Genomic DNA, 26,140 nt, shown 5'->3' on the forward strand with positions numbered 1-26,140 from the left:
TACTAAAATCGAAACATATGTTTTAAGCGAACGTTTAAAAATAGACAAAGGTTCTTTTTCACGAATGCTCTGTGTTAAGGCGTTCCAAACAGAGGGTCCGAAATGAGAAAAGGATCTCATTCCAGCATTTTTGTCTATTCTTTTTTCTCTTTTGTGTCCACAACATCCAGCATCTCCCTTCACTCCCAGCAATCCCAAATATCAAGATAATCCACCTTCCAGCCACGCTTTTCTCATATTCAACAATGCATATCATAAATAAAAAAGAAAACTAGACTTGTCAAATCAGAATTCAAGGATTTGGGCTAGTTATATATTTCTGTTAAGATATTTAATTGATTTAATTAAAAGAAACTAATTCATGAGTGCCTTCATTGTCTATTGCTCTCGAATTCACCACTCTGATATCATAAAGAGAAAGAATGCTGTTTTCGCCAGATTATTGCTGCACATTTTTTATGGTAGGAATGGTTAGTGAGATATAAAGTGCAAATAATATATAGTGATCACTTACCAAACCATTTTTGGCTATTATATGTCTTTCAAAAGTTATATATTTTTATTCATGTAGGCAGATCGGTAGCAGTCTGACTTCATGTGTTTTTATGATGATATGAAGAAGAGAAATGATTTTGTTTTGGGTGTATTGTAGTGTGGAAAAAATCGCTTTGGGATTTTTGAAAGTTCATAAAGGACGACAACATTAAAATAGGATTTTTGGCTTTTTGATTTTTTAAAAGTTTTAATTATTGATTTTTCATTATACATAATCAGTTTTTATCCCAATTTATACCATTTCTTTTGCAAAAAGATTTTTTGCTGGTTTTATTGACTTTTCTGTGCCATTTCTATCTGACGTTTGGTTATAAACATTTTGACAATTGCTCAGATTTTAATTTTATTGCAATATTATTTTTTTCAATGTGTTAAAGTTCCTTTATTCTCTATTTCAAATTTCTCTTAATCTTCACTATACATCTGAGGCCTGAGGTTTGGATGTTTGTGTCATGCCTGTATGTATGGCACAGTGTTGCTTTTAATTGTTCGGATCTTTCATCATAATTTACCCTGTTGACAAAAGAAGCAAATTCTCATTTCAACTCTCAGGAAATCATTGACATACTATGAGCATCCCTCTGGATGTCTATCCTTATTTTCACAACCCCCCCCCCCCCCAACCATTTTTATACATCTATCGGGATTCATTATGAAATAAAGAAATGTTTTCCATTCACCTTTCGCTTCAGTCAAAAGCACGGTATTGGGTGACTTTTTACCTAAGATTTGTTTTCCGCAAATATTTTTTCTGGACATGAATTTCTGAAATTATTTTTTGCCCACTGTTTTCCATAAGATTCTCAGAGATAAAAGCTTTTTGTTCCCAATTGTCTAAGTGTGGATTGTGTCATTGGGGAAGAAAGTTGAATATATTATTCTTATTTAGTTGGGTTTTTTTAAGATGAAATATTTATATTGCAATTTTCAAAAATAATATCCTCTTGCATTTAGCAACTGTTTTATGATTGATAATGTTGTTGTGCTCTTGATGCATTTTGACTCTGAGAATGTGTTGCTCTTCTCACACCCTGTTTTCAAACGTTGATTTTTATACATTCGTTTTGTCTTGCTGATTAAAGGAGTCACGCAAACACTGGTTTGTGCTCACCGGCAACTCCCTGCGATATTACAAAGATGCAAAAGCAGAGGATTGCAATGTCTTGGATGGCCGGATAGATTTAACATCGTGCTATGAGGTTTCTGAGACGAGCACACACAGAAATTATGGATTTAAGATCAAGGTGTGAACTTATTATCGCTGTAGATTTACTTGACCATAGTTTGGTATTAAAAAATTATTGAACCCAAGCTGTGTTCTGATAATCTCTTCAAATCGGATAATCTTTTATGTTAATTTAAATTGAAGACTACATTCAGTGTTAATGATTTTGATAGGTTCTTATTTTATTTTTAAATTTATTTTTGTTTGTTTATAACATTAATTTAAAGTCACATTTAGATGAAGTTTTATCAATAATTGATGATTACGATGCATCGAGAAATTATAGATAATAAAAACATTCAGAAACTGATAATTGAGATGTATCAAAAATTCAGATCATTCATCCTTATTCCACTAGAAAGGTACTGTAAGATCTTAATGTTATCACACCTCACACCAAATCTTAAAAGCAATAAATTATTGAACCCCTCTGTGTGTGTGTGTGTGTGTGTATGTAACAGACCAGAAATGGAGAATATGTGCTGGCAGCCATGACCTCTGGCATCCGAACCAACTGGATGAAAGCCATCCGACTGTTCATAGAGATTCACAACTCTGCCTCCAGGCATGCCGTCACAAGCAGTGGTGTGATTGGTGTTGCAGGGCGCCCGGGATCCAAGTCTTTGACTCCTCCTAGAACTCTGGATGATTTTGATCTGAAATCTGGAAATTCCTCCATTTCAACGACAGCCGTGAAAGGTGCTGGTGGCGAAACAGCCTTCCAGTTGGTTGGAAGGAAAGACCCTTACAAAAGGGACATGCAGAAACCCGCCAGACGTCACCACTCGGATGTCAATCCTGGAAATGTTAGTAAAGCCTTCACAATTAAAGAATTCACATCCAATCTGGATCCTATGGTTGATCCCTTGGCCAATTCCGGAAGCAGCACGCATAGCATGGACAGCCAGAGAAGCTCCTTGACCTCAAGAAGTGGAGCTGGTAGCCCAGCAAGAATAGAGACCGCTTCACTGATTTCCAAAATGAGTCGGTTTGTGGAAGGCAGCGACTCGCTTCCAGTGTCAATCTCTGCTTCGAGTTCACTGAGTAGTGAGCAGCAACAAGGCAAATCGAAAACACGCCCAATCACAAGTGAAAGCACTAAAGAAGAGGTCAAACGCGCCATGATGCGACGCGCCAAATCACCCAGCGCTCGGGTGCGAGACAAAACTCGTGCTGCCAAAACAACGCCTCGGCTGACATCTCCTATTGACATATCAGATGAGACGTACCACCTGACATCATCACCTCCCACCTCCATCCAAGACTCTGCTTTGGATTCTGTGGATGGTTCAACAATCATGTCTGAGGTAGATAAAACATTTAAATATTTAAAAAAAATAATTGATCCCTCCTACCAGTAATTACCATTACTATTTTCACTACTACTACAACTGGTTGGTTTAACATGCCTGTATTTGGTGTACTTGCTACTGACTCACCTTGCTTTGGTAGTAGTCATTATTTCTTTCCCGTCTATGTACCATACCATACCTCTTCTTCTTCATCATCATTTTATATCATGTAATGTAGTCATCGGTTGGTGTGTGTACGATCCAATACCCCTTTCATAATTTTGCTTTAATTTGAGACCAGCTTACTTGACATCTACTAACAGTTTGACTCATTAACCAATTTAGAAATAACGTGCAAGCTGCTATCCGTTGGTCAATGGGATTAGGGAAAGGCATCTGATGAATAAGTTTGGGGTTTAAGTTGTTTTTGTTTGTTTTTTAGTAAATGGTGCATGGGAACATGATGAAATTGTTACTACTGTTCGCAAACAGTTTTATGAATTCTGTTTCCTGCAGCTTGCACAGTTTCTTTAATATTTAATATCTTTATTAATATTTTTATTTAAATTTTGAATAATCCTTTTGAATAGCACTATGAATAACAACAGTATTTAATTTCTGTCACCTTTTCTTTCGATGTTTGTATTTGACTTTCTTTTGTTTGTTTTTTTTTTAATTACTGGGTTTTTTTGTTTGTTTTATTTCTGTTTGTGTATTGATTTGTTTGAGTTTTTATGTGTGTGTTTCATTTGTTGTTTTGGTTTATTTTTTTTTTTTTTTTTTTTTTTTTTTTTTTGTTTTGTTTTGTTTTGTTTTACAATTTTTCAATTTGTTAGGGACTGGAAGTACTGAAACAATTCTGAAATCCAATTGGTGTCACGAATAGAACTTTTTTGGGAAATGGTTTTTGAAGATATTTTATTTTTTGATAATTAAGATTGACCAGGCATTTTTAAAATATTGATTACAAGATAAAGCGTTTTGAAAAGGACAATTTAAAACTTGCCTTAAACTGTGGAGTGTAAAGTTATTGAAGAAAAAAAAAAGATCAACTAGGTAACGGAATGCTTTTGTTTAAAGCCTGTGATAGAAATTTAAATATAGAAGATAAATAGAGGAAATTTGGAAATTGAAATTCACAACATCATTACAAATTAGAGGAGACAGTCAAAGATATATTTATTATACATTTGTATTTCAAGTCTCAAAGTGTTATAGATGATGATAGAATGACAATTAGCTGAACATTTGGAGTACAGATTTCTGATACTAATCCTTCGTTTACTGAGTGGATAGTTTTGTTTTTACTTCAATGGGAATTTATTTTGTTTAATTTTTTTTAGTTTTTTTTTTTTTTAGTTTGTTAGGGTTGTTAATTTTTGTTGTTGTTGATTTTGATTTTTTTTTTCTTTTCTTTTTTTTTTTTTGGATTTAGTTTTTGTTTTAAACATTGAGTTATTGAACATTTGAATGTCCTTTCCAGATAGATAGGTATTTAGTATTCTTTATTCATTACCATTTAGAATTCGGTTCCCATTAAAAAGTACTTAGCAGACAAGTTTTGATTTAATTAATGGTATTTTTTACTAGAATTGGCAAAGAACCTCTTATGATTTTAATCACCCCTGCCCTATTATCCTGATGGGAAATAGTTTTTCAACTTGACTAAAGACGTCCTTCAGGGCCATTATTCAAGTTTCTATGTGTGAAAAGGATAATTGCAATTGATTGCTACCCTTTTGATAGGATGTAAGCCTTTCGCAAATTACTTCTGTCAGATCTAACATATCAGCTACCCAATCACTGCGAGATGGTCAGGGGGGTTGGAAAAAAACCCTCGACTTCACCCAGGAACTATCTCAGGCCCCATTGCATGTGAAGTGAGTTCTCTGTCGGGAACCCTTCTTCAAATTGAATTGGATCAACAAGCTACATCTTAGCATATTTTTTTATTTAAAGAGTGCATTGAATTCACACTCAACTAAGATCTCGTAAAAAAATTTTTCTTTCTATTTTAAAAAATTATTTTTCTTCACATTTCACTCTTAATGTGTTAAGTTGCCATGAAAACTTTCCTGCAAATAACTGTGTAGAAGAAAATAACATGGGGTTCCATAAAACCCACCCAAAACGTGTCAAGAAGTATAGAACTTGTTTGATGGACTTAGAAAGAAGGTCTTTTTTTTTTTCTTTCTTACCCCTTATCCCCTTCCACCTCCCATTTTTATTTATTATTATTTTTTTTTTTTTTGGTCAGTTTTGTATCGTAATAAGAAGACCTTTTTGTTTCTTGTTCAAGTGAATCCTCTATTTTTGTTCTCTGTAGTATATACGTACATTGCTGAATTGGATAATTACCATAGGCTAAACTTATGGATAGCCACGTGGATGATCTGATGTATTGGTCTTATCAACCATCCTTAATATGCTTCTTTTTAAAAAACATTAAACTCATAACATAATAATAATAATAATGCTGAAAACTTATATAGCGCTATAACTCCGAGACACCAGACTCTAAGCGCTTAAATTACAAATTACTTTGGCTGAAACATACTCATTCACACACACAAGCACACACACACACACACATACACACACACACACAACACAACACACAACACAAACCAAACCTATCTTGCTTCTCATACCATCTACTAAAATCGAAACAAATATGTTTTAAGCGAACGTTTAAAAATAGACAAAGATTCTTTGTCTATGTATAACATGTATACTTGAAAGAGAAATTAATTGAAAGTTTGTTGGGGTTTTTTTTCCCCTATCAATCGCTTAGTGCCTGTTTAGATGGGGTAAAGCGTGATTATAAATTATTGATTATCTTTTTTTTTTTTCTTTCAAAAGTATTCATAGGTTCTCAAGAGTCTAAATTTGTTTATAAAATTTTAGTTAACCTTAGACCTTGTGATGTTTAGATTCACTTTGTCTGACCTGCTCCAATTAGAATGTTTTAAATTACTGTGTTATGCTTTATAGTAACCTACTCTCTAAAGCTTTTATCTATAGACTTCTTTATGTTTTGAGACTAAATCACAATTAAATGTAGCCAGAATGTTAACAGATATATTTAGTTTGTGTTCAGTTTTGGTAATGATTCCATTAAAAAAATAAAATGGAAGGCCGGGTTGTAGAGAGAAATTTTGTGGCTTTAGTTATCAGGGAGCTGTCAGATCTGTCTGCACCCAGGGTTTTCCCATACAAAACGCTTTTTGAATCAATAGCCCGCTCCCCCTCCCCCCTCCCTATGTAACTATGTAAAGTTTCACCCTGGTAGGCTCTAATAAACGTAATATTATGGTATGGTAATATTTGATGATTTTAATGTGTGTTATACTGTCTTATGTGGTATTCCTGTTCAAAGTGGTCTTTGAATCTGTGAATCTTATGTATGAGTTATGTCCTATTGAGTACACACCCGTTCAAGTGACGACCACCCTATTGTAGATACATTTGCCTGTGTTGCTTTTTTAATTCAATTGGGCAACTTTTGCTTTGTTTGGTGTAGTTTATATGGGAGCTTTCTCACCATTATTAACCATAGACCTTTTTATCTGTAACTGCTTCGATTCATTGAATTTAATCACGCCATTTGGAATTTATGATATATAGTATGTTATACCTTTTTCTTTAATAATTGAAAAAGAAAGAATCCCATTATATTTATCATTATTAGAATTTTCCCTTAGTAGTATGGGGTTGATTGCTACACATTGATGATATATTGGCTTCAAAGGTACTTAAGCCCTTTTTACCATGGGGGTTCCTTCTCAATTTACCATATGTAAGTGTATTATAAACATAAATATTGTATAAACAATAACAGATCCCCAGGCGAAGATGAAATTCCCGCTGAATTGCTGAAATGCGGTACACTCTCCCTGGATCTGAGCATTGCAAACATAATGAACAAAACATTCTCAACACACAAAGACTGGGACATAAACAGCGGTGTCCTAATTACAATACAAAAACCAGGAAAAACGAAAGGACCCGTAAACAACCTGCGCCCAATAACATTACTGAATACCATAAGAAAAACACTGTCAACTATTGTCCTCAACAGAATTAGACCGAAAATAGAAAAATACCTATCACATAGCCAAAGCGGGTTTCGCCAAGACCGAAGCACATCGGACGTTGTATGGACACATAAATGGTTGGCAGCAAAGGCACTCAAAGAAAACATATCCATAACAATAACCGGAATCGATATGTCCGCAGCCTTTGATACGATCGACAGGGGAAAACTTTTGGAGATATTAACAGACATAGTAGACGAAGACGAGCTCCGAATAATCCGATTTCTCCTCAGCAACACAAAGATACAACCAAGGATATATGGGCCACAAAACAGACGCAGTTCGAAAGTAACATCGGGACCCCCCAAGGAGATAGTCTGAGCCCGATTCTGTTCACAATATACTTAGAACACGCTCTGAAAGAAGTTCGAAAAGTCATTCCAAAACCAACGACTCATATTGAGAATGCAATCCCTAGAGAAATCGCCTATGCAGATGATGTCGATTTTATTGGATCAACACCAGCAAATATAGACATCATACAAAATACCCTCATGAAATATAACCTCCAAGTCAATGCCAATAAAACCGAATTTACAACAATATCGAGGAACAAAGAGGAATGGAAAAGAACAAAGAAAGTCGGCTCACTAATTGGAGACACCGAGGATGTACAAAGAAGAAAACAGCTATCAAACGCCGCACTCAGTAAACTCACCAATGTATGGATTAGAGGTGACAAAATAAAGAGAAAAACCAAACTGAAACTGTACCATGCTCTTGTAAAACCGTACTTCTGTATAACTGCGGCACTTGGGCGTTGACAAAATCCGAAGAAGAACATCTGGATGCCTTCCATCGCACACAGCTAAGAAGGGTACTGGACATCAAATACCCCAAAAAGATCTCAAATGAATCACTCTATAAGATCACAAAAGAAAGACCAATCTCCCTTGACATTTTACAACAACGATGGCAACTTTTCGGTCACATACTACGCAGGGACAAAAACATACCAGCAAACCAAGCCATGTCGGGATACTTCCAAAAACACGGGAACCTTTTCAGAGGAAGACCGATCACAACACTCCCTGTGATCCTAAACAAAAACCTCACAACACTTGGACAAAGCATTAGTCTCATAACGGCAGGGGACCTTGAAAATCTGAGAACCCTAGCAGAGGACCGGCATTATTGGAGACACCTCACACAGGAAATACTGGAAACAGCCAAGGCGACCCGATCTTTCGGTCGAGACGCGAAAGGCATCTAAGTCAAGAAGTAAGTAAGTGTATTGTCTTCACAATAAAGCTGATGATCCAAAGTTCTTCGTGTTTTAAAGGGCTGTTTGCTCTTTTGTTCACTTTTAAAATTTTCTTTTTTTAACTTTTAAAATTGCACTGTGCATGTTGAAACTAAAAGGGGGAAAAGACTTCTTGAAAGCAATAATCTTGACATTTAAACACCCATCTAATTTCCCCAGTATATCACTTAACGTATATTTGATTATAACATCATGCAAATTTCTAGGACCATTTTTGTCTTCAATATACGATTACACTTTCAGGATTAATAAAATACATGGACCGTTACACTTATGTCAGGGGGAAAGACAACATATTAAATTGTCGATTTTCCCTATAAATCCTTTGACTAAATTGTTACGTTTCTTGATTTTCTTCTTTAAAAAAAAAAAATTAATAATTTAAGACTTGTTTTGCTTTATTTATTTTATTTTATTTTATTTAAGATACTTGTAAATTTTATAATAGATTCTGTCGACTATTTTCTGTTATACATTTTGCGTACTGAAAACAAGTAACTGTGGTGGGTTTCCGTAATATTGTTCTCTGACTTTTGAATTTGGTTAATATAATTTAAATACCAAAAAGAGCTACAGATTCCTGGAGAGCAATTCATTGACTGCATGAGTTTTAGTTGCGACCTAATGCTTTATTACTTACCCTTTATCGTTAATGAAATGGTGGTGATTTGTAACAATTTGGACAAATGCAGGATAATGCATATTAATGCTTTTCACTTACGATGGTTTCATTTTTACGTGTAGTTTTATGAATCCATCTATTCTTTGGCTACTAGTAAAAAGAGCTTCATTAATCTAAAGAAATCAGTCCTATTCTGATGATTTTGAAAAAAAAGATTTAATAATTGTGATCATATGAAATTAAAATAAGATATGAAATGAAATAATCATATAAAATTTTAATTATTGATTAGAGATATAAACCGTATTTTCATCTCCCTGAAAGTTCAGAAAAAATATACGCCTATTTCAGAGGCTTTTTTTTTGGAAATGTAGATTTTAACATATCATTTATGGCTTTATGTAATTTTATTCTGACATGTTATAATTCAGTTGAATATAATTTAGGTCATGATATTAAATTTTGCATAAAATTGAAAGTACTATGCATAACAAGCTTAGTGTATATGTATTCTCTTTAAAAACGAATCAAAAGGCTTTTCAATTATTACCCAATGCATATTTTAAGCATTTTTTTTTTTCTGTCATCCTTTTCATTTTATACTAAACGTTCATTCAATCAGAAGAAAAAAATACCTGTTTAACTTTTTTGGTCCATTTGTTGCACGTTTGCTTTTTGCCTGCATCCGTTTGATTTGATTTTCCCTCAGGACGAATACGGATTAGGGGAAGATACGGACCACGATGACGTTGCCAGCGCTACCACAGCCTCTGACGTTGTGGGTGGGGACGATGATGTTCTGGTAGAGATTTTAGAGAAAGAGGTAGAGTTAGATGTCATTAAACTCTCTCATGGGTACACACAAACAATGGATAGGATTTAAATTCCTGGTCTCTTCCCTTTGTTGTTATATTTTTTCTACTTTTCTTTAAAAGACTTTAAAATTTTTTATTTTTTTTAGAATTAATTTTCAGTGTAAGTTTGAAAGCTGAGGTTTAAGACAAAACTATGTGTTCAAAATATTTTATAATTTGATCTACTAAAAGCTGTATTTATTCATCATCTATAAATCCCTTCATTCATTTGTTGCTGAGTTACTGAGTCATTTATACCTTATATGTAATTTCTGAAGCTTTAAGGGGTTGTGAATGCTCTAATGCTTTAGCTTCCAAACAAACATTATATTAATACATATTAATAATAAAAACGCATTACTAAAACATGATGCACCTCTCTCACGTGATAAAACTTTTCTCATGGTATGGGTTTTTAAAAAAAACAATTGAATCGATCTTTTAACAGCAATCGTTTTGCATGGGAGGCATGATCAGAATTTCAATCTTTCTCTTTTTCTTTCAATTTTATATTTCTTAAGTTTTGTTTTGTTTTGTTTTGTTTTGTTTTTTGTTTTTGAATTGTTTTTTTTTAATTTTTAATTAATTTATTTTTTTCTCAAATGGTTTACAATTGTTTTTTTTTTCAAATTTATCTTACAATCATGTGAATATTCCTTTAAAATAATGTTTCATTTTTATTTTTATATTGTTTGCTGTGATAGCGGGAATGGGGGGGGGGGGGGGAGAGGTAGGGAGAAGGAGAGAGAGAGAGAGAGAGAGAGAGAGAGAGAGAGAGAGGGAGAGAGAGAGAGAGAGATCATTTGGGGTTGCTTGTCTTTTGTAAAATACCTTAAAATTCCCTATTTCCCCTGTAAGGTGGAGTCCCTGAAGGGTCGTTTGGAGCACACTCAGACAGAGCTGGACAAAGTACACAAGGATAACATTGACCTCAAGTCCAGATATGGAAAGGACTCCAATCAGGTGGGGAAAGCATTGGATGATTGATTGAAATAAACATTTACAAATGTCTAAATCAGTTGTCTTGATGCCAGTCATTTAACTCACTCAATCCTAGAGATATTTTGCTACTTTTCAAAAGTGAAAAAAAAAATGAATTAAACATGAGCATGTGCATAGATAGTTTTATTCAACTACCATTAACATGTAAAAATTAAAAACATTAGCTTTTATTCTACGCCTGTAATTTGTCTCAGAAAAATGTAATAAATAGGCATGGGTACAAGTAACCCTGCTAAACAATGGATATAGTCGGTGTTAGGGTTGAGTGAGTTAAAGATTGTTTCTATCATGGTCTGATGTCTATGCTAGAGAACTTTTGGTTCTACCTATCATTTCCTTATGAGTGTAATGCGTTGAAGTACAGACAATGTTCAATATTTTTTTAATTTCATGAGATATTGATGTGCGCAAGTCTTGATGCAATAACTCCATCATAACAACAATAACAACCCCTTTCCCCTCAGTGAACTCACAGACACACACACACACACACACACACACACACACACACACACACACACACACACACACACTAAAATAATAACTAGTCACTCAACAAAAAAAAAGTATTCACAGGAAACCATTTTTATGTTTCGTTTTGCCCTGGCGACACAGTGAGTGGACCTGCTGCTGAAACAATGGTGTAGGCAAAATATAAAGGTGAGAATATTGTACTAATTCATTGTTTATTGATGTATTCTCCATCCAGAGTGTTGATAGTGGCTACAGTACCAGCAGTCGATGGAGTCAAGGCTCCAACCAGTCAGATGTGAGTATTCATGCTCGACTGGTGTTTGTTGTTTTTACTCGTAATCATTTGAATGTTGGAAACTAAATTATAATTATAGAATGGTTATTGAAAATTGAAGTGGTAAGCAAAGACAATAGAAACGGTTACGAGTCGGGTCAATATTTTTTTTCTACCCCAGTGTATTTACTGATTAATAAATAGAGGTGCTAAAGAAGATTATCACCACTGATTTTCGTTGACCACTGTGTATAGTTCTTGTTGGTTAAAATATAGATATCATGAAACACGATGTAATCAGTAATGTAATAGAGATTAAGATAAAGGGAGTAAATCTGACTCATGAATGAACAACACAAAATAAACGACGTTTCGGTCTTTGGCCTTTTTCTAGAAAACACAAAATACGTATATATTTATATTAGATTGTCATAATAATATAGGCGAAAATTTGTAAATTGCGTGTGAGTGTGTGTGTGTGTGTGTGTGTGTGTGTGTGTGTGTGTGTGTGTGTGTGTGCAGTGGAAGGGGTCCCAAGCCAACAGCCTATATTATTATGACAATCTAATATAAATATATATGTATTTTGTGTTTACTTGAGAAGGCCGAAACGTCGTTTATTTTGTGTTGTTCATTCATGAGTCAGATTTACTCCCTTTATCTTAATCTCTACTTACTGATTACATCGTGTTTCATGATATCTACATTTTAACCAACAAGAACTATAAACAGTGGTCAACGGAAATCAGTGGTGATAATCTTCCGCATCCGCGGAATTCCGGGATTTTGGGATTTTCTTTGAAGTTCCGCTGTTTTTGAAGTGTCAAACATTTTATTATGAAAAGCACACAGGTGGCTCCACGGCAGATCTATGAAAAAAAAATCACCATCATGTCTTGTGTCAAATTTTGACACTTGTGTTCATTTGCATGAATTTTGGTGACACTTGTATTTTTATGACGTCAGCCCAGACAAGGTGGCACTATATGTCAAAAGTGACACAAGGCCAGTGGTTGGGATAGGAAAAGAAATAGAAAATCAATACATAACTCTCTCTCTCTCTCTCTCTCTCTCTCTCTCTCTCTCTCTCTCTCTCTCTCTCTCTCTCTCTCTCTCTCTCTCTCTCTCTCTCTCTCTCTCTCTCTCCCTCTCTTTTTTTTTTTTTTTCATGTTATGTTTTTAGAAGTCATCTTGTCATAGAAAGATAAAAAAAAAACCTAGTACAATAAGCAAGTGTGATGATCGACTCGGAAGGCAATTGTTCAAATTATTTAAATTTACTCTTTTTCCATTGTTAAGATAGATTATGTTTTGCAAGTTGTTACATATTCAGGAGTCTAATTTATAAATTGCATGCCTTTATGTTGCAGTAACAAAGGGATTGTTGTGTGTTTTGTAAAGTAAAAACAAATACTTTCTATTTAACCTTTGGTCCAAAAATTTATCATCTCTTGATGTATATAGCGGTGTGATTAATATTGTGAGCCTTTAAAATTATTTTCCAGAAAGGACAATTCATTAAGTATTTTCAAAAGAAGTATATATAATGCTACATAACTATCATATTGTATGTGTACTGTTTGCATTTCGGCTTGAGTTTGCCTAATGGACTGATACATTTTCCTCCTGTTTGACAAAGTGCCATTATCATCACTGGAAAATAAAGTCAATCAAATGTGGATATGATTTATGCAGCTGTCTGGTCTTGTAGTATGACACTCGCTTTCGGACTGGTTAAGCCTGTAGTTCGAGTCCTGCTCTGGGTAGTGCGAAGTTAAGTCCTTGGAAAAGACTTAACTCCCATTATCTCACCACACTTGGGTGTAAAATGAGTACCTGGCTGGTAGCAGCAAATCTCTGTTGAAAACAAAGTTGTAACTGGCACCATGTCTCGTCCTACATGTTTAAATGTTGCTGTTGGCTTGGGATCCCTTGAAAGCACTTTGAGCAGTAGAGCATATTGAGTAGATATTGCAGTATTTAAGAGCTCTTTCTATTTTGCTTTCATAAACATTTAAAAAAAAAAAAAAAAAAAACACACTCATACAATGCCAATACCACATCATCTCATTCATCTGTAGTGTTTCATTCATCCTGTTTGTTGATAAAGGGGAAACCCGAAACATCCATTCTATCTGTTTTCGTATATTAAATTGAAGCTTATATTCAATTTCACATTGTTATTTCTTTCTTCGAGCTTTGAGCAGCAACATTTATATAATGTCGATGAGAATATTATCCTTGAAAACAATGAAAAATATTTGAACGTTAAACTTTACCTTCAGTTTCTTTCCTTCTGATTTGAAATAAAATCACAAATAATGAGAAAGCAAGGAAATATGTTGCCTAATAATCTAACAATTAATCATCATCATCATCATCATCATCATTGCCTTTTTCACCCTGGGTCAGGGTATTATAGGCCACAGACAAACAGTTTCCATCCTTCTCTATCCTGAGCTAACTTTCTTATCTCATTCCATGTCTTACCACTTCTCTGTATATCAGCTTCTTTAATTCTTCTCCATGTTTAGACCTGTAAATTCTCAGTCAATTAACTGAAATCAGTCAATTTGTCAAATTCAAATATTTAAAAAAAGGAAAGAAAGAAAGAAATAAATAAAAAAAGAAAGAATTCACAAATCGTAGTCGAATGACCGTAAAGTAATTAGGAGTGTTCCACAGCGCTACGCATAGCTCATGGGGACCATTTTATATAACGATGTATATATTGCCAAGACTAAGCGATGCTTTTTATAAAAGGCGTGTCTGAACACATCCCTGGGTATTTTCACACATCCTTCGTTAAATTATTTTTTCACTTTCCAAACCGTCGTGATCCCAACTGTAGCCAATTTTAACTGAGCCACCGAGAGATAAATTTCACTGTTTCATCTAAGCCAAAATTGACCACATTTACCTGGCGAGTCTCAAAAGTATGATAAAGTAAATTGCGAATGTTATGTAGACATCTTCAAATCGAAAGGTAGAATAGATTGCTACAATCACATTCCGATTGCCTCACGTTGTAAACAAACTGGTTGACCGTTTCTTCACCGATTGAGTACCTGATTATAAGGAACAATGGTAAGTAGCCTAATTAATTCCCGTGCAAATCAGGACGTTTTCTGCCTTTGTTTTGCTCAAGCCCAAGCAAGCTTGCTGTTTTGTGGCAATTTACCTTCATTTCGATTCTTTGAATTTTTCCGCTACGCCTGCCGATTTCTTCTTGATAATTCACTTCTACTTAATGATTCAGTGTATTGGCCAGAAGTCATATTTATTTAAGTTTTTTTTCCGGTCATTTACTGATTGAAAATCAAGTTTGCTCATTGCTACATTATTCTAACGTTCTCACAATGGCTTAGCTGTTCGTGGATCGCAATTCAGACTTGTCGAGCATTGATAAAGATGTGAGGAATAAATTCAATAGGTCATGGCTAGAAGTAAAAGATGATAATGGTGATTATTTTTCTGACTATGTCAAAAAAATTCCAGAGGCAGGAATATGATTTTGATGAAGTCATCTTTACCTATATGAATGACATGCTTATTTAGCATTCCTTCTACATCAAATTATGGCAGTCATACTTCCAGTAAGAAATAACACCCACTATTTTAATGTATTGTATTTATCACTCTCCTCTCCAATGATGCCCTTATTTAAAAAAAAAATAATTGAATCTTCAGTTTGTCGAAGAGTTTCAGTCAATTTTTATAGAGCTCATTTACAGGTCTACATGTTCCTCGTGGCCTTCCCCTTGATCTTCTGCCCTGAGGGTTCCAGTCCAATACTTTCTTTGTTATAGTGGAGTCATTCTTTCTAAGCGTGTGTCCAATCCACCTCCATCGTCTTCTTCCTATTTCCTCTCCCACTGGTTTCTGCTGTGTTCTTTTCCATATTTCTTCCTTTTTTATTCTATTCCCAGGTATTAAAACGCCAGTTGAAAGAAGCCAAAGACACCGTGCAGCGTCAGAGATTGGATATCGAGTCATTGAAGAGCAAGTTGGACATGTCTGTGTCCAAGCTGACAGGCACAGAGAAGGCACTCAGTGAGGCTCTGAGGGATTATAAACAGGAAAAAGACAAGGTAATTTGAATTTCTCAGAGTGCAGTGGATAATGGATGTCGTGAGATTATTGACCTTCGGTCAAAGGCATGTGGGTGGAAAATGTCTCAGCTCGGCCTCTTTTCAAGAAGGGCTGGCAAAAGTTCCTTTATACTTTGAAGATTGAGACTAATTATAGATGGGCATATTTTGGGCATATTTCTGACCCCCCCCCCCCCCCCCTGTCCACCCAGGAATGAATGGGTAGCTGAGTCTGTTAGATTTGATGGAAAGTACTTTGCGATAGACTAGCGTCCTATCCAAAGGCTAGCAAGCAATTGCTATTGTCCGTTTCACGCTATAGAAACCGGGATAAACTCTGGCTCTATGGACCTAAAAGGCTCTGAAGGAATACTTAGAGTATTTAAATAGGGTGGGGGGGAGTTTGGTTTGAAAATCAAGTTCTGATTAATTGGAACATCAAATATATTGCTAGATAATCAATGTTATTTATTTTGCAAGTATATCCAAAAGCCCATGAAATCTTATATCCTTAACTGGTCCTCATTGAAAGTTGCAGTAAAGAAAAAGATATGTTTTCCATGTTTGATGAATATGTAGAACATTTATAAAAAGGTTAATTGAATTATAAATTAGTTACATTGTGGTTCATGGTTGCTTTTCCCTCCCAACCTCCCCCATCACCAGTTTTTAAAATTGAGCACAGAGTGGAACAGACGTATCAGGACATTGGAGGGCAACTCAAAGGAAAACTTCTCCAAGCTGGAAAGAAGTCGTGAGAATCTGCAATCAAAGGAACGAGAGTGTCGCAGACTGGAGGCCGAATTGAAAGGTACCCTCCAAAGAAGCAGGGAGCAGGAGAAGGAGGTCCTCAAGCTGAAGGCTGTTGAACACGAATACAACCAGCTGAAGGTAAGGGATTAGATTTAGATTTAGATTTTTTTTAAATGATAATTTACCTTTAAAATTTGCCCCTTCCCCCCCCCCCCCCCCCCCCCCCCCCCCCCCCCCCCCCCACCCTCATTCTCAACCACTTGTTTTGTTTTGTTTTTTTATAATCTGAGGTGTGGGAATCTCTCTATCCAATATTTTGTTCTCTAAAGCCACAATGCTCATGAATTTGTCCTTTTTTATTTTAGTTTTTTTTGTTTTGTTTTTTTTATAACGGCAGGAAAGAGAAGACATTAATATTGTTTTTTGTTTTTCATCCTTATTACAATGGCTTTTTAACATAATTACAAAATGATATACATTTGTTGGTCATAATTGTTCTATTTCTTTCTCAACTCAAAGGAAAAATTGGATGACAAAGAGCACGACAATGCTGCCCTGAGGTCAGAGTTGAAGGAAAAAGAACACATGTGTGCCAAGATAAAGGATGACTTTGAGAGGCAGATGGAGGATGTGGAGCGGGAATATGGGCAGGAGAGAGATGACTTGGAGCACCATATTGAACAGTTGAAGAATGAATTGTACCACGCACATGACAGGCAGACGTCCATGACTGACAATATGACATCCAATATGGCTGACATTTGCAGTGAGAAGGATGACATCATAGCTCAACTGGAGGAGAAGGTAGAACAAAATTTTCTTTTTTTTTTTTTACATTTTATTTTATTCGGAGGTTGACAATATGACATCCAATATGGCTGACATTTGCAGTGAGAAGGATGACATCATAGCTCAACTGGAGGAGAAGGTAGAACAAAATTTTCTTTTTTTTTTTTACATTTTATTTTATTCGGAGGTTGGGGAGAGGAGTTATTTTTGTTTTTCCTTTTTTTTTTTTTGGGAAGGGGGTAACTATCGTTTTTTAAAATATTCTGCAGCTATCTGAGCTCTTAATTGATGTTTTTCTTTGAGATAACCCATTACGTTACAAAATTTAATTGATTTATTGATTAATGTGTGTTTGTGTGTGTGTGTGTGTGTGTGTGTTTGTGTGTGCACGCATATGGATATGTTTGTGTGTTTATATATGCAATTTAAGAAAGTTTTATTTAATCTCTGAAATATCAATACTCAGTTTTCATCGGGGTTTTTTCAGTGATTGATTCAACGCATAATGATATTGATATCGGTCACATTACTATTTGCCTCTTGGATCAATACGTTTTAAATTGAATGTTTTTTATCTGACCTCCTTGTCCACCGGGCAGTCAATGGTAGTTGGTCTAATATTTATGTAATGTCAGACATTGTGATTAATTATTACCAATATAAATATGTGTGGCTGGCTGAGAAAACTCGGAAAGATGCGCAAATTTCATAAATTGAGTTATGTATACAGTGGTGTAGACCACATCTTTCTGATCATTTACCACTTTCAATTTTCTTTCTATGTCTATTAGAACCCAAGTTATGAATTCTTTTCTGAATAAAATGTGTTGCTATGGGAAACACTTTATCTTCGATTTTGGCTCATATTTCGAATCAAAGCTTGCCACATCTTCCCGGGTTTTCTCAACCAGCCTCACATATTGTAATGGCCTTTTCAGGTAGTAGCAAATTACTCTCCATTGCACGCTACAGGTCAGATTCATTGATCTTTTCCCCTTTCTTTACATCATAAATGTTGGAAAAATTTTATGAAATATTTTCTTAATTTCATGTTATAAATCAAAGGTCTAATTATCTTGCTCCCCTATCTTTACATCTCTTTGAATGTTGGAAAAGTGTTATGGAATAAATTTCATCATTTCATATTATTGTAAATTGTTTGATCTCTTCAGATGATAGAGGCTGACAAGAAACTAGAGGACTTGTCAGATGAGTTTCAAGCCGAGATGGGTGAGAACGCCGACCTTTCTCATACCATTGAACTCCTACAGAATGAGAAGCTCAAACTGGTGGCCACCATCGACAACCTAGAAGGACAGCTGGTGGCATTCCAGGCCAAAATATCCGGATTCCAGAAAGACAATTTCTCTTTGCGAAAACAACTGGATGAACTTCGCATGGAGAACTCCCAGCTTCATCAGTCCTTGGAAGGGAAGGCAGAGCAAGAGGAGTCTGAAGCAGGTTCTGGGGAACAAGAGACCTTAAAGCGGACCATCAGGGATATGAATGAGAAAATCTATGATTTGCAGGTAAATAAACAACAAAAAAACCACCCATTCTAAAACTATTTAGGTTAGTTGTAGATGTCATTATGGAGTAGACTTTTGTATCTGCATGAAATGGGGAGACCTTTCAAATGTTCCTAGCCCTAGCATTTCTTTTAATTTGTATTTTCACCTTGGATCTTTTGTCATGTGTTTATTTATTCAATTTGTCAGCATTTTAAAAACTCTAAAAAAAACCTTGATAGATTTGTGAAAGTTTAAAATTTCCTAATTTGACCATTATTATGATTCTCGGCCGCCATTTTGATTTGTGAAGTATTGGAAGGTAGTGCAAAGCAGTCCTAGATTTTTTTTTCTATTAGGGTTAGCTCGAGGTCAGGGGATTTTTTGTCTATTAGGATTAGTTATAAGTCTTAGTAAAGGTGATAGGGTGTTTGTTTTTCCTATTATGGTTAGTTATAGGTACTAGGTTTTATTTTTTCTCAGGGTTAGTTGAGGGAAAATTTGAGGTGTTTCCCTTCGCACTAGGAGCTTTCGGAAAGCCTCCCATGAAATGAGTGCCATATTATTATCAGTTGTCGATGTAATGTAGTGCTGGCCTTTCACCTGGATAGTAAGTGATACTGGTTAAACAAAAAGATAGAGAGAGAGAGAGACAGAGGGAGAGACTCTGTTGTGTTGATCTTAAGTTTCTTAAAATGTAGTTTGTTGTATCGTTTATTTTATACATTAAGAAACAGAGGGATCAAAATTTACCCGTATTATTCGTCCTCAGACAAAGCTGACCAGTGCTGAATCCATGCTTGTCCATCAACACTCCAAGGAAGGTGGGGCCAGTACCATCAGCAGCCTCTCAAGCCAGTCTTCTGATGGGAATCAACAGGATCTCCTTCACAACGTTTTATTGGTCGATTCCCAACTGAAGGACGTCAATGCCATGCTGCTCAAACTGCGTCAAAACTTTGATGCCTACATAGACTCGATACCGGAATCAAATCGAGGAGAGGCTATCAAATTGGCAGACTTGGTAGAGGATGTTGGACACCAGTGTCAGGGTATTCAAGACACGCTTCAGGGTACTGCAGAAGAAAATACCCCAACAGATGAAACCTACAAACATCGGATTACTGTTGATTCTAAATCAGGAAGTGAAGCCATTTTGGCTGAGTACCAAGGACTGAAGTCAAAGTTCGACATTGTCACGAGCGAAGTGAGAAAGGTGAAAAAGGATGTTGAATCTGTGCAGTGTTCTTACGAATCTCTTGGGAAGGAAAATTCAAAGTTGAAAGAGGATTTGGGTTTGATGGAAGGCGTGTTGAAGCCACAAGTTGTGGATTTGATTTCCAAAGTGAATGAGTTGTCTGTCAAAATCGTTTGTGTTCAGACCGATGCAACCAGAGATCCTCCTTTGACCGACTCTCTATCATCGAGCTCTTCTGCAGATGTGATCAATAACATCTCTGACCATCTCTCTCAACTCGGTAACAGAATAAGCACGTTAGAAAAGCAGGTATCTGACGTTGGACAAAGTTTTATTTCAGGTAGCAAAAGTAACACTAACTCATCTTCATCTGCGTCTAAGACCCCGCCTGCAGAAAACGGTCTGGCGTTGAAATTAGAAGATATCAAACAGCAATTAGAGGAAGTTAATGGTAAATTGGCTTCCTTAAACCCATTCCCGTCCGATATTTCAAAGTCAGGGAAGGACTGTCTTACGCAATTAGGGGATTACAAAGAGAGAATTAAATCTCTCTCTAAAACGTTGCAATCTTTAGCGACAGCTAAAAAAGTATCACAACAGGGTGGACAAGACGCTAGTGGTGTGTCGACAGATTCCACGCTTGCCGCTGAAGGGTTAAGTAATTGTCTTTCTGTGATCAAGGAGAGGATTCAGGAGGTGGGGGAGTTGTTGGATTCTTTGGAGGAAGATGGTGAAGATTCAGACAGTGAGGACGATGGAGAGCAGTCTGGGGTGGAAGAGGTGAGAGAAAAGTTGTCTAGTTTAACAGAATATATTGAACAGCATTCCAGGATGTCCACTTCAGAGTGGGCCATCTTACAACTTTTAAATGTGCAAAAAGAAAACTTGTGTTCTACCAAAGATGTGATAGATACTGAATGTGTTAATGACCATGAAAAATTGAAGACTTACTGTGATCGTCTCTCTTTAGAGGCTGTTATTTTGTCAGAAATGGCAAATTTGATACAGGAAAAAGATTTACTATCTCCTGAAGATTCAGTGTCAAAGGAAATTGACACCCTCAACTCTCAGATTCTTTTACTTCACTATCAACTTGATAATGAGACAAAGACAATGCATTTTGACTCTCCACAAGTTGATTTAATGGAAACCTACACTCAACTCATGGCTGAGAAAATCTTGGTCAATGGCCAGTTGTACATCAATAGTTTGGAGGAAAACCCTGAATCAGCCAAAGATGAATCTTGTGAGGCCACGTCTACCCCATCTTCTCATCAACCAGTTCTTCTCGCTACCGAGGCCCTTGTTCGATCTCAAATTGACTCGTATATAGGAGAAAATCTGGACAGGTCATCATCTGAAATCTTGACTTTACCAACTCACCTCACAGCCAGGGCCATGGTTCAGGGAGACCTGAGCTATGCTTTGAGCCAACTAAAAACTAGACTCCATCAGAATCCTTCATCTCTCAAAACCGGTCCAGCCAATTACGAGTTCACATTTAGTCAACTCGAAGAGAGGCAGAAAAAGGTGATGGAGTCCCTAGAGCATTACGAGAAGCAACTCATTCACTCATTAGCTGTTATAATATGGAAAGAGAGTGAAGAAATGACAATTGTTGATGTGCCTGAAAGTGTTTTGGATGCGATGTGTTCTGAACTTTCCACAATCATGGAGACGCACATTCAGCGCTATAAGGAAATGTGTCGCTCCACCACCAGTATGCATACCGCTCGAAAGTATGATATTATTGTTCAGGAGATCCGACTCAGTCGGGAGGCGATATTAACCAAAATCAAACGGCATTATGAAGCCTATTCCAAAGATCAAACGTCCATACGAGACTCTAGTCTGGATGTTCCAGTACAGTCTCTGGACGACACAATCAACAACTTTGGAGAAATTCTATCGTTGAAAGCGGTTGTTAAGGGAACCACAGCCTTCCTGGCAGAACTTTTAAAGATGGGCAGCAGTGTGTTAGAAGATATTGATTTGGAACAGGACGATTCAAAAGAGGATGAGGTAGGGGGGAACTTGGGGAAGAATCTGGCCAATTATATGGGCCAGCTTGGTGAAGCTTTAAAAGTGGCCTCATCGACAAAGGCTGCTCAATCCAAAGAACTACTTAAAAATCTCCAAAGTACGCAAGAAAGTGAGGTGGATAGAAATAACAGTGTATCATCGTCATCATCTTCATTGTCATCACCCAAAGAGAGTATGCGTGATTTAGTGTGCAGGATGCCTTGCTTGCCAGCGCATCCTGAAGGGTTATCGGACAGGGGTGCTGTGGTTGTCCGTGAAGCTGTTTTTAGTGCTCAGTTGACATTCTTGATGCTGAAATTGAAGTTGGTCCACGAGAGAGACATGGGTCAAATGAGGGCAAGGAGACCTGTCAGGCTATCAAAGCCACCTGCAGACGGTGAGGAGAGCAGAGATTCGGAGGACACACTTGATTTGCAACCAGATTATGAGGTATGAGATTGTTGTCGTTTTAGTAGGGGCATGGGGGGTTCGTGGGGAGGGGAGGGATTTGTTTTTTTTTTACTTTCTTTCCAACCCCCCACTATACTATCTATTTTTGTTCACGAGTATTTTTGTCTTGGTTCTCTGGGTAGGGTTCCTGACCTCCCATAGTGGGCAGGGAGGTACTTACTGTGTCTTCTATCCTCCTACATCTGTTTTCCAACTTGCTTTCTGTCGTTGTCTTGGAATGAGATGACTTGGTTTTGTCCTGGCACTGGCCAGATACCCTTGCTGAGAGGGAAACAGTCAAATGTAAAGTTAGGTTTGGGAGAAGATAGTTCTTTCCTTCTAAATCATCTCTCTGTTATGTAATGTATTAAGTTTTGTTTACATATTATATATGATTTGTAAACATGTGAGTGTATTCCTCTTAGTGGGGACCTGTGCTTGTGACTGGATGAGATATTTAGTTGATCTTAAACTAAGTACTTTAATAGTGTGTTCATGGAATCTATATCTGTTTCCTAGTTGATCCAATTCCCCTTTTTCTTATTTTTTCTTGGGTGCTTTAATTGTAATTCTAGAAATTATTACTATCCCATTTTCTTCCTTTTTACTGGCGCTGATATGAGACCTTAATGTGTTGCAAGCGCCGTAAAACCGTTAAAAACAAACAAACATAACAACAATAACAATAATAACGCATTTCTACAGTGCATGAATAAGCATGATGATGTAATGTTGAAGTGATCATCAATGTCAATTTGTGGTTATTCTTATACAATTCCAGAAATGACTAATTTCCTTGTCAAATTACCAAAAATTGACATAGAAATGACTAAATTTTAAGTTTTCAAATTGGCAGGTCTGGACAACTGTTAGAAAAATTTTCTTTTTGTGGCAAATTACTTTTTTTTCTAATTTTATAAATCTCTGTATGGTGTGACAAATTTAATATTTGTTACCGATTTGCCAAAGACCCTGTGCTTGTGTCTTTGTGTGACTGATACTCCTCAAAATTTCTGACTAGACATGTGGCTATGTGATCTAGTGGTATGACACTTGCTTTTGGATCGGAAGGTCCTGAGTTAGAGCCTCGCTCAGCGCATAGTTGAGTCCTTGGAAAAGGCTGTTTACTCACATTCTCTCACCGTACTTAGGTGTAAAATTAGTACCTGGTCGTTAACAGTGTTGTCTCTGTCGGAAAAAATTTAATATAGCCTAATGGGCAATATGTCTCATTCTACATGTTACATGTTGCTGTTAGTCAGGGATCCCTTGTAAAGCGTTTTGAGCACGTTTAGTGGATATTGCGCTACATAATAGCTCAAGACATTTAGTTAAATTGTTCCTTGAGGTCGTCTCCTGGTCCATGTTAGAACTAGTCTTGGTTTTGTATGAACTGGTTTCTATTATCTCTTAGTTTTTCGAAGTGCCTCTGACCCTAGAAGGATTAGGCACCAAGTTTTTTTTCTAAATGAAATACGAGTTAACTCACTCAACCCTAACACCGACTATATCCAGAGTTTACCCGGGTTACTTTTTACCCCATGCCTATTTATTACATTTTTATGAGACAAATTATAGACGTAGTATCAAAGCTGATGTTATATAGTTTTTGCATATTAATGGTAGTTGAATACAACTATCTATGTACATGCTCATTTTTAATACATTTTTTTTTCCAAGTTTGAAAAATAGCAAAAATCTCTAGGATTGAGTGAGTTAATATGATTAAATAATTTTATTAGATGTGGAAATGCTAAAACGAAAAGGATGTGGCTAAAGCTTATTAAGCTTGTAAAACTTAATGTGATTAACAGTTAATTGGATTTTCTCGCGAAATGGTGATAATTATAATGAGGTTTTTGTTTTAATCCCCCCGGCCCCCTCTTGTTCTTCTGAGACAACTGCCAAACATTTAATTTTAACCCTAACTCATATTCTAGGCACTGCTCATGCCCTTGGAGGAAGTGCTGGAGTGTAAACACGTAGATGAGGTGGAGGTTCTGCAAGTCATTCTCAGCCAAGTCAAACAGATGAGGGCTGACCTCGGAGGCAACGAAACCGCTTGTGAACAGTTACAGTTATTGGAACAAAAGCTGCATCACGAGTTGGCCGTTGCCGAACAGAGACACAAGACACATCTGGAGGTTTTCAAACAGGTAAAAATGTTGGATGTATAAAATCTCTAAACGCTTTTAGGTGGGGGATTAGATGTGAACCTATTGACATTTCATTGAGTATGGAGTCAATGTTTCTGTTTTATTCATTATTTCCTGTTCCAAAAGTTGCTTTTTTCGTGTTTCAAAAGTTGCTTTCTTCTTTTTTTTTCTAATGGATTTTAAGATTTTGCATTCCTTTGTAGTTTCAGAATCATTATTTTTTTTCACATTGTCATGAATGATCTTACTTTATCGAATTAAAATCTCAACTGTGAAACAAGAAAAGTTAAAAAATGATGATATGTTTTGTATGATATCCAGTTAGTATGTAACTAAGTATGTTAGTATGTTAGCCTTTTGAACATGAAGTATAATTTGAAGTGGTTTTACAAAGCTGTTTAAATCGTTATTCCATTTGTTTTATTTTCTGTTCATATGATTTTGTTTTAAATCGATGAAAACTTAATATTCCGTTTGTTTTATTTTCTGTTCATATGATTTGTTTTAAATCTATGAAAACTTATCTCAGGAAACCACTCAATTGGAGAAATGCCTGGAGGAGCAGCAACAAGACAGGGATCATTTTGAAGAAAGATGTCTGCAGTTGGAAGAAGATCTATCAGCCCTGCAGACGCACCACGAGGAAGACAAGGAGAGGATGAAGCAGGACATCCTGACTGCCGTCCATGCCATCAAGAGTAACGACGAGAAGAGTGGGACACAACTCATGGAGAAAGCATCCAAACTCAACAAGGAATTGGCTTTGCAGAAAATGAGTTTTAAGGTGAGGACGATGTTAAATGTTATGGTTATATAATTTATTAATGCCTTTATATACTTTGGGTTTTTGTATGTTTGTTTTTTCTATCTCTTTTAATCAATTGATTTAGATGTGTATTGTAGTTTTATACGGATTGAGCAGCTTTATGAGTCTTTTTTGTTCGTTCATTTTTAAAAAAAAATTTTTGGTGGCATTAAAATGAAATAAAAAATAAGTATATAGTTTGTTTTATTTATTTGATAAATTTTTATTTTTTTGGGGGGGGTAGAATTTCAATTATAGATTAAGAGTTTTTTTTTTAAAACCAAAAAAAAAAAAACAAGAAAAATAACAAAACTGTGCATTCCTGTGCCTGGGAATTCAGTAGAGGAATAAATTAATAAAGCTCTTCCATTAAATACCTAATGCCTAATGTTGAATAGAAAAATCAAAGTTGTCTAAAAAGAAAAATCGAGGTTATAAAATGCTTGAAACAGAGCTAGAACCCAGTACATCCAGGGGTACTGAGCAAAGTCAAACCACTTTTCTTTGTAGATCAATTTCCTTTTTAAGTCTTTAAAAAATTGAAAGCCAGTTAACAATTATTTAATTTGTTCCTTTGAATTTTGAGAATTGTTGAAGCATGAAATTCCTTGACAGTAGAAAATTAAATGTGTAAAACGACTTTTTCTTCTTCTTACCATATGGTAGTAATCTGACCTTTGTCCGTGAACACTCCCATTATTACAGGTTC

At 35.9% G+C, this 26,140-nt stretch overlaps 1 protein-coding gene across 15 annotated transcripts in view; it reads left to right on the forward strand.

Moving 5' to 3' along the window:
• LOC144973749 (uncharacterized) overlaps positions 1-26,140 on the forward strand; it is a 98,943-nt gene that overhangs the window by 58,750 nt on the left and 14,053 nt on the right. For 4 of the 15 annotated variants that reach the window (XM_078916584.1, XM_078916583.1, XM_078916587.1 and 1 more), the window contains 12 exons: positions 1,638-1,799; positions 2,242-3,087; positions 9,765-9,878; positions 10,768-10,872; positions 11,621-11,680; positions 15,589-15,750; positions 16,417-16,641; positions 17,023-17,307; positions 18,465-18,821; positions 19,573-22,470; positions 24,411-24,626; positions 25,156-25,410. In XM_078916584.1, the coding sequence (XP_078772710.1) occupies positions 1,638-1,799; positions 2,242-3,087; positions 9,765-9,878; positions 10,768-10,872; positions 11,621-11,680; positions 15,589-15,750; positions 16,417-16,641; positions 17,023-17,307; positions 18,465-18,821; positions 19,573-22,470; positions 24,411-24,626; positions 25,156-25,410 (5,685 nt within the window). The remainder of the gene's footprint in view (positions 1-1,637; positions 1,800-2,241; positions 3,088-9,764; positions 9,879-10,767; positions 10,873-11,620; positions 11,681-15,588; positions 15,751-16,416; positions 16,642-17,022; positions 17,308-18,464; positions 18,822-19,572; positions 22,471-24,410; positions 24,627-25,155; positions 25,411-26,140) is intronic. The other 11 variants (XM_078916589.1, XM_078916588.1, XM_078916591.1 and 8 more) reach the window with 3 other exon arrangements.

The sequence above is a fragment of the Berghia stephanieae genome, chromosome 5 (assembly GCF_034508935.2).
Source record: "Berghia stephanieae isolate SIO BIC M18660-M18661 chromosome 5, UCSD_Bste_1.3, whole genome shotgun sequence".
NCBI classification, from domain to species: domain Eukaryota; kingdom Metazoa; phylum Mollusca; class Gastropoda; order Nudibranchia; family Aeolidiidae; genus Berghia; species Berghia stephanieae.